The sequence below is a fragment of the Sinocyclocheilus anshuiensis genome, unplaced genomic scaffold, assembly GCF_001515605.1.
Source record: "Sinocyclocheilus anshuiensis isolate Anshui unplaced genomic scaffold, SAMN03320099.WGS_v1.1 scaffold2490, whole genome shotgun sequence".
Classification (NCBI taxonomy): Eukaryota; Metazoa; Chordata; class Actinopteri; order Cypriniformes; family Cyprinidae; genus Sinocyclocheilus; species Sinocyclocheilus anshuiensis.
The window spans coordinates 156288-166141 of NW_015555992.1; the positions used below are offsets into that span (position 1 = coordinate 156288).

Here is a 9854-nt window from a genome sequence, read left to right on the forward strand (position 1 = left end):
TTTTTTTTTATATTTTTTTATATCAGTTCATTCAAATAATTTCCAGCTGTATAAACATCTGCAGATGTTTTCATTTTGTAATGGCAAGCATGGAAACTTGGCATGGAATCTTTTTAGATATAAATTTAAAAGAGCTAACTGCTTACACCAAATACATTCTGTCAGTTCGCCAGCTCTAGCACCCTCATTCTGAATGAAAAGTTGATGTCATCAAGTCAACCAGTCAATAAATACTCATGATACGCCCACAGAGGATCAATTTCAGGTACCTTAAGCACTGTAATCATAAAAAAATGACTAATGCTAATTAAGTGTAGCTTCATAGCGTTCTTTTTAGGCAAAGCCAGTTCTCTGCATTTGAGCTTGAATGGAGGGGGTGGTACCAGCCACTAAAAAAACAATTAGTGGATGCGTAACGCTAACATTAATTATTTCTCATTAAAATGGCTACTTCTCTCAGCTCAGGATAAAAAATGGCAGATAATAAACAGTTAAGCTGCAATACTCACTTTCAAGGAAACATTCCATGCTCAGAGTGAAGTTATCCATAGCAAATGCAATTCCTGCACTAGAGGAAATATCAGCACTGAACTGCAGGTAGAACCTGAACGTGTGACAAAGAAAAACAGATAAATTTTTTTTTAAATGTGGTAACACGGCAGGAAAATGGATAGCTATTAACTAGAGTCACTTTGGAATAATACACACTGGAAGAGAAATTGTGATCTGTGAATCTGATCCGATTGATCCGATTATTTCATGTTGACACCACTCTTTTCAACCCAATTCCAATCGAAACTTGGATCGAGCTCAGTCGGATCATTTTACAGTGTGTACATAAAATCATTTCCATCCGAATGAACCTTCAAGCTGATTACTAACCGATTATTTGGTTGCATATAAACATAGCTACTAAATTAAACTTCAGTGGAAGATACAGTGGATTATCATGCATGTAAAATCAAAAGTCCTTTTTAGTCTTTATTTATTTGATTGATTGATTGATGATTGATGATTGATTGATTGATTGATTGAGTAATAAGTCATATATATATACATTATATACATATATATATGTATATATATATATATATATATATATATATATATATTATTTTTTTTTTTTTTTTTTATATATATATATATATATATATATATATATATATGTATACACAAATGTATACAGTAGAATTCATCATATTCCTCATGCTACATTATTTGGAATAAATCCCTGGAATTGAAAACCCCTTGCCCTCTATAAACTAATATCTCTCATAACAATAAATGGGTCAGAATTGGCTCTTTGGGTCATAGAGCATGAAGCTTTGCAGAAGTGTTGAATAAATCAAAAAAAAAAAATTTGGACTACAACAAGAAAAGGAAGGAGGCCAGGAATTAAATTTTAATCGGCCTCTGTGGACTGGAATTAGCGAGGCTCCGGATAACAAGAGCGGAGGTTGGGGCTTGGGGAATTGTGGAGGTTTTGGGAGGGTTAGATGAGATTCCAATCAAACATAGAGATAACAGCCTTCTATTTTCCTCTGCCCTCCTTACTCTTACAAGTCAAGAGCAGTTGCTAATTGGAGAGAAAGTGTGGATGAATGGTGAGTCTCTTCATTGATTTTTTATTTATATATTTTTTTACTTCTGGGTAGAGTGATATGTTGAGCACGGGATGTGCAGTGCTGTGCTGGGACCATAGGGACATGGCACCAGTGGAATTCATTAGGATTTTAGAGTAAATGTGTGGGTTTGTTCAAAAACAAAGGTAAATGACTACAGTTTGCACAAAGGTGGGTGAAAACCTATTGCATATGCACCTAAAACTGGAATTTGCATTAATTCATTCTTGCAATTGTTTACCTGATTATGCCATCATTAAGTTTCAAATGAAGTGCATACTCAGACCACGTTCAGCATACATTTGATGGTTGTGACTAGACTTACAGATCCACCAAACCGAAGAGTGGTAGGGTAATGAGTTTCCACCCTTTCCCCATATTAGTTTCACTTGTTGAGTTCCAGAGACTCCTCTGACCCTCAGGACCTGTGCTGTTCTCTATAATCCAGAGCGATAGCATTCCATTTGAAGATCCACACACCCAGAACTTGACCTATAGAAGAGATCACAAAATCAGATTTAAACATCGATGCATGTGCCGTCAACCATTCCTTTCCAAAGTTGGCAGACATTTCATGAATGATTACGCATAATATATTCTCAGCCTCAAATGGACAACCCACAGTCCTTTCACTGATCATTTGATGCATATTGTACACAAAAAAGCCAAAAACTGGCTGAAAACCAGCAGTTACAATATGCAAAGTAAATTTGGTTTATTACAGAAAGTGCCTTATTCACAGAAGTTTTTTGCCAGGAGCTTTGCCAGCCACCTTTTGAGTGGCAAAATTAACGTTTGTATACATTTGCTACTAAGCATTTTTGCAGTAATTCATCAAATGATTGAGATAAATGTTTGAAACAGGCACATATCCAGATCTGCAGTGCAGTCAAGCACACTTTAGGCCTTTAAAAGAGCAGTCGGGTGCTTGGTTTGCAGTGGTGAAGTGATACTGCATAGTCCCAGCAAATTACACCAGACAGTGGTAGTCTGCTGGATTTTTCACGACCTAGCACTCAGATTTGCATAATTAATTTAAGCTACCAGGTGCAAAAACAATGCAGACAGTTCATGCAAATTAATAAAGCAGGAGGTGAAATTTTAACAATTGGCCATTATATATCCATAAGCAGAAATTTTTTTTTATTCATTTATGTTAAAAGAATATTTAACACAAGTTGAGCTCAATCAACAATACAGTGGTCTAAACTTGATTACCAAAAACATTTGGTTAGACTTTATTTTAAGGTGTCCTTGTTACAGTGTAATTATACATTTAAGTACTGAGTAATATTAATTAACTACATGTACTTACTATATGGTTAGGATTAGGATTAAGGTTTGGTTTAGGGTTACTTGCATGTAATTATGCATAATTTATTGTTATTATAATACTAAGTGCATGCAACATGTGTAACAAGAACACCTTAAAGTAAAGTGTTACCATCAACTGATTTTGACTTGTATGTGTGTTACATTAAATCACTTACAAAGGAATAGGGCCAATCCATAAAAATTAAAATGCTCACTTTCAAAAGTGTTTTTTCCCCCGCCTAGATGGTTAGTTAGTTAGTTAGTTCTGGAAGCACATAAACTATGATAATAAAGTCTACATGCATTTCCACAAACATATTCATTGTCGTTTATTAACCAGGACTGCTGCACCATAATGTTTTTTATATTACGTCGTCATGGATTTCATATTCAACCACTCTATAACAAATTGTGGTCAGTCACTTTTCCATGTTAATTAGCGGTTCTTGGTCAAATGAAGCTGCAAAATGGACAAGGCTTTATATCGATGTCAAAATTCTGGCTCTTTGAGAAAACGTGTGATATAGTGGAGGTTGTAATGCTTATATCACATCTGCTCTGAGGTTCATCTATTATGAGGGACCTATATGTTGGGCGACTTGCAGTGGGGTTGTGAAAACGGCAACTGTTGAAAGGAGCAAGGCTTCTCCTATTACAGAATTCATGCTGAGAACTAGGGCTAGGGGGAGAGATCACAGTTGTAATCTACAGTCTTGGTTCGTGTCTGGATCTAGTCCAGTATGCTGTCATGGCCCGCTGTGCCTCCACACCGCTCTGGGCACTGTTCATACAAGAGTAAGCCCTCACCTCACATCTATCTAAAGCTGTCAGTCAAGACTTCTCATAAAGCCCAAACCAACACCTACTTCTCCACCTGTGTTTCTGTTTATGTACACTCCATAATCTCCCTGACATTTTGTTTATTTTCCTTACTTTCAATTCTTTATCCCACTGTTTCTCTCTCTTCTCCATCTCTGTCTGTCTGCGTACCCTACGTTCCCTCTGAAACTGGCTGTTTGAGTGGTTTTCTTCAGGAAGTCTTTTGCAGTTGTGTAACTCACCCTTCCCAGCAGGCTTGTGTGTGAGCCACAGACTGATGGGGTCAAGGTCTATGAATTCTGAATCTAAAATGGAGACGGTCTTTCAAAAGCTTTCCATCTAGGCGAGAGCCAGGCATTTTTCCATTCTTCAAAACGGACATTAACATTTCACAGTTGGTTGCCAAATTTCAATGTAATTACATTCAAATGACACTGAAATGTGGGTACAACAATAACCTTCTGACAATGGGCTACATTCTGTCGGTAGCTATTACAGAAGCAACTCATTAAAGCTATTGTGCATCCTAAAAATGTCACATATAGCCTTAAACACTGAAAAAGTACTAGGTCAAACTAAACCAACATTTTGAAATGTTTCATCATGGCTCTGCAAGCTAACAATGCAACCATTTGAAAAAAAAGCACTAAAATGTAAGAGCTATTATAATCACACTTGACATTTTATCAAAATATACCCCCCAACCCACACCCCATAAAAAGTGAATGCATATGTGAAACAGTACATATTATGCAAAAATAAACAATGTAAATAGCAGTGTGCTACAAGTGCTAATAAACAGCCAATAGGTTAATAATAGGCGTGCTAATAAGCGTCTAGTTAATACTGAGAATTGGCTCCTATACTAAAGTGTTACCGTTATTTATTATAATATTATTTTAATTTATGATCATAATCATAAACACATTGGTTTGTAACTCAATTAGTATTCTTATTCTTCTAGTTATTACACTAGCGGCTAATGAATCATTACATATACATAAAATAGTGGTAACACTTTATTTTAAGGTATCCTTGTTACACATGTTACATGTACTTACTATCATAATAACAATAACTTATGCATAATTTTATGCAAGTAACACTAATCCAAACACTAATCCTAACCTTATCCATTTAAAAAGTACATGTAGTTAATTAATATTACTCAGTACTTAAATGTATAATTACCCTGTAACAAGCACTCCTTAAAATAAAGTGTAAGCAAAATAGCTCACATCTGTGCAAGGTAAGATGGATACATGACAATGAATAGCTGATTCACTGAATTTTAAAGAACTGGGATATCATAATTTTTCAGGGTCTTTGAGGGTTGAAAACGCTTATTATTAAATGTATCACAGAGCAAGCTAACACACAATAGGTCTTCCGAGAATGTCCTCTACACTACACAGAGAAGAAAAAAAATCTTAATGTCCCACTTAACCTGTATTCAACCTACTGTACATACTACATGTGGAGATACATCAATCATAAGTAGTATATTATTTTTGGAACATATTTTCTCTTCCTGTTTATCTGTGGCCATTACCTCCTGCTGCATTATCCTAACAGGTATATAACCTGTATCAGTATTCAGAACATTTCTATAGGTGTAGCATTGATCGCTGTGTGCATAGGGTAGAATACATTTGCAAATAAGGCTTGATGGAAACTTCATTTCCTCAGAGATCCAGAGACACTGTGCATTACGGTCACGTGTGGAATGCAGAAACGTCGTCTTCTTACCATGCAAGGGGCGTTCCGTAGTGGGTAGAATAAAAGCGGGCTTCGCACCTGGGCTGATCCTCGCTGACCTTTGGGCTGACTGTCGATGGCCAACAATGCCCCTGCGGACAGAGTGATGGGAAAAAAAACACCCATGAAACAAACATCATACACATCATATCATCTCCCCAAAGAAAAGATGAAAGATAAAAACAGACTAAAACGAGTCAGAAGCTTATTGTCAATCTTTAATAAAGATTATTTATTAACCATGTCTGCTTAAATTATTTCACTTTCTTTTTAATTTATCAAGGTTAGTGCTCAACTTGAAGTCCAAACAACAAAAAGTGCTGTTTTATTTAGATAAATAGTTAATCAAGCACAAGGTTAAGATGTTTAGGTGGAGGACCTGGGGATGGACAGCTGCTTCTGAGGCTTTGGGGAATGGACGGATGGACCCTCCACTGTGGGCCCCTTCCTGGAACCAGCTGCCAGCCGCAATCCTCTCTTCCAAATGAGCAATAGCTGCCATTGAGGAATTGACCTGGTTGAGCAGGAGAAGACAATGAGACATTTGGAGAATATTGAGAGACCTTAGAGAAAAGAATTGAGAGGGATGAAAAGAAAAAGAGAAATATGGGCTAACAATTGTATCCCTTAGCTAAAGAGCTTAGAAGCTTTGATGAGCAATAGTCTTTGACCGTTTTTTAAATGTCTGAAGAGGCATAAGAGGACAGCTGAGTGCAAAGGAGGATATGGTTTTGAGGTAAAGGAACGTCTCGGTTACGTATGGTAACCCTCGTTCCCTGAAGGAGGGAACGGAGACGTCACGTCGGCCAGCCTGCTCTTTTGAGAGCTCCGCTGGTTTCGGTGTGCCGGCTGGCTGGGGCATCCCCGGAGTGGAATTCCTCACCGTGACCGTAAGACCAGTCCGCCCACTGCCAGAAAAAGGGCGCTCCCGGCTGCCGCCAGAGGGAACCCCAGATCTAGGCAGTGGCACGGGCACTCCGCCCCCTTGCAGGTAACGGAGTCTGGTCCGCAACTCCGAGATGGTCATACCCCCGCAATGGGAGCATGAGTCATCCACGAAAGCCACCTCAGCGTGCTTCATGCCCAGACACGAGAGGCAGCGATCGTGACCATCACCCGGCGCCAGGTAACGACCGTACCCAGAAACACACGGATGGTACGACATCTTTAAAAAGACGCTTCTTTAAAAAGACGTTCCACCCGTGAAGCTCTTTTAGATGGAAATTGCTCTTTTAGTGTGCTGAAGCGCACAGGGGAGATGGCTGTCTGCAACACACACAGGGGTAGTGCAGCCTGTTGTGTGCAACCCACTCGACACGGGAAAACCACCGCCGCTGAAGCGCCGTACCACCAGCACGAGAGCCCACGAAGAGCGTGCTTGACTGTAGTTTTCACTACCGTAGACTTAGGTCAGGAGCAGAACGATAGAAACGCTCGGCTCCGAAGCGAAAAGCTGAATATGCGCTGCATCTGCTGCCTGCTTATACTCACGCTGTGATCAGCAGCAGCTGGATGCAATAATCGCATGCCAATGTGCATTGGCTCGTTTAGTTTACACTCGAAGTAGATTGGTCTCTCTAAGCGAGATCCCAATTCGTCGGTCATCCGACGTGACGTCGAGAGTGACCGACTGAAAGGGAACAGAAAGCCAGGGAAGAATGTGTGTAAGAAGGCCATATTAGAAATGGCCTCAAAGCCCTTCAATCAACAGACAATTCATTCAATCCCGTGCAAGGCTGCAGGGATGGCTACGACCTTCATCAAGAGACATGGGGGGAAGAAACATGGTTGCCCTCCAGCGATCCACTGCACTACAGAGGATAAATTGCCTGCTGGCATGCAACTTACAAGCTTTGCTTGAGGTTTGTACAATCCAGAATTATGCACATAAAATGGCATGCTTCGAAGCAGTGGCTACATTCATGAAACAAAGTGATTATGAGAAATGGCACGTTGATAAATGACGACAAATTAGACTATTGAGAAAATATAAACACGTTTTTTTGTTTGTTTTTTTACTGAAACAACCTTGCCCAAAATAGTTTTCTACAAAACAATAAAAAATGTAAAAAGACCTTGTGCTTCTATATCAATAGTTTATTTTAATAAATCGCATACTTGTTTATAGACCTCGGCAGGCAAATTTATGCATTCACAAATGTTTCATCTTAAAATAAAAAAAATATTTTCAGTACCAAGATAAGATATGGTTTTAAATCTTTTGGATCTGGTATTAAATCTTTAGACTAGATAGATTGATGCAAAAAAAAAAAAAATGCATAAATAAATAAATACATACATACAAATTTCATTAGTGTGAGAAAAATAAACAATTAAAACAAACAACACAATTAAAAAAAGTGAAAATCAGACTGATTCTGAAAATCAGTCTAATATAATTAATCTTATATTATGACAGTTGCTTCATAGTCAATCTGATCTTGTTTTAAGAATGTTTATATACTGTGCGTCTTAATGACAACAAAACAAAAGAATGATACTGGTATTACTATTGGGTTGAGATATAAGCTTGACATTATTTTCTTTTCCTTCAAATGAACCTTAAATAGACTTTTAAACAGAATCACAACTGCAGTGACCTGTGCGTCATTTCTTTATGTGGTCTTCAGAAGTCAGTTTTCAACAAACTTAACATTTTATTAAAGAGACAATCAAATCTTGTTGTGCGAATTAAATAAGCAGAACAGGTTTGAAAGAGACTGATTAACAGGTTGCTAATCAATATTAATATATGTGGTGGCATATCGAACATGAACAGTGACATTTAGCTTTGTTTTAACAATAAACAAAGCTCAGAATCCTGTGAAATCTCAAAATGCGTGTGTGTTGCCTTTCTCTTTGCACTGCAGGTGGACCCACTGAAATTTGATTACAGCTGCTGCACTGTATTGATCTGAGAGGTGTGAGGCAGGATCAGCTAATCATCCGCTGAGGGGAGATGCTGCAGCTCTGGACTCACTGCTATTAACCAGGAGAGAGTAAACACATCGACCACCTTGACCACACTCGTGAGGATTAGCATGAAGAGCCATAACAGGGAAAGAGAGAGAAAGATGACAAAGAAAGAAGAAATGCTCTGCATGATTTGAATGACACGGGATGAGATTGCAGCTGCTGGCAGTATCTGTCCTGTGCTTGCGAAGCTGAAGGAACGGATCACTAATGAATCCTCTATGATGGAATGAAATTGCACCATACAGGATAGATTATAGCAGGTATGAAATAAAAGACCAGGACAGTGTGAGCTTCTGATCTTTAAGGTAAGGGGAGTTTAGTGCAGAAATGAAGAAGCAGAGAATGATGGGAAAAGGTGGGGTAGTCAGACAGAGAAAATTACAGGAAAATAGGCTAAATGTGGCAGATATGTCATCAGAACTGAAATCGTTCGGTGGTAAAAAGTTTAAAAGTGCAATGCAGCAGTGAACGTCTCAGATATATACTGTCACAAATTCAGTGAAAACAATGGAAGTTTCAACTAAAGCAACTAAAAACCATGAAGATTTACCTCATCCCGCTAATTTGCATATATGGGACCCTGGACCACAAAACCAGCCTTAAGTCGCATAGGTATATTTGTAGCAATAGCCAACAATACATTGTATGGGTCAAAATTATAGCTTTTTCTTTTATGCCAAAAATCATTAGGATATTAAGTAAAGATAATTTTCCATGATAATATTTGGTAAATGTCCTACCGTAAATATATCAAAACTTAATTTTTGATTAGTAATATGCATTGCTAAGGACTTAATTTGGACAACTTTAAAGGCGATTTTCTCAATATTTAGATTTTTTTGCACCCTCAGATTTCTTTTTTCAAATAGTTGTATCTCAGCCAAATAGTGTCCTATCCTAACAAACCATACATCAGTGGAAAGCGTATTTATTCAGCTTCATTCAAATTCAAAATGTGACCCTTATGACTGGTTTTGTGGTCCAGGGTCACATATCTAGTATCAGTTTCACTCTGCTACTGTTATAAGGCCAATGCCTCACAGGTAGCTTACTCAGATTTTATATTATATGATATACAGTTATCGTATTTACAAAACCCTTAGTATTAAATGAGTGCCATATAAATAAATAAATAAATAAATAGATAGATATATAGATAGATATATGGATGGATGGATGGATGGATGGATGGATGCATAAATAAATAAATACATATTTTTATTCAGAAATGATTAATTAAATTAGTAGACATTTATATAGTAAATGAATGGACAAACAAACAAACAAATAAATAAATAAATAAATATACTGATATATATATATATATATATATATATATATATATATATAGAGGGTGGGGAAAGA

The 9854-nt window shown here is 37.5% G+C and overlaps 1 protein-coding gene across 1 annotated transcript in view; it reads right to left on the bottom strand.

Annotated features, from left to right (window-relative positions):
- LOC107676115 (leukocyte tyrosine kinase receptor-like) overlaps positions 1-9854 on the bottom strand; it is a 78364-nt gene that overhangs the window by 48259 nt on the left and 20251 nt on the right. The window contains exons 3-6 of the mRNA XM_016470637.1: positions 5893-6027; positions 5505-5605; positions 1948-2114; positions 510-604 (exon numbers count right to left, since the gene is read on the bottom strand). Of these exons, the coding sequence (XP_016326123.1) occupies positions 510-604; positions 1948-2114; positions 5505-5605; positions 5893-6027 (498 nt within the window). The remainder of the gene's footprint in view (positions 1-509; positions 605-1947; positions 2115-5504; positions 5606-5892; positions 6028-9854) is intronic.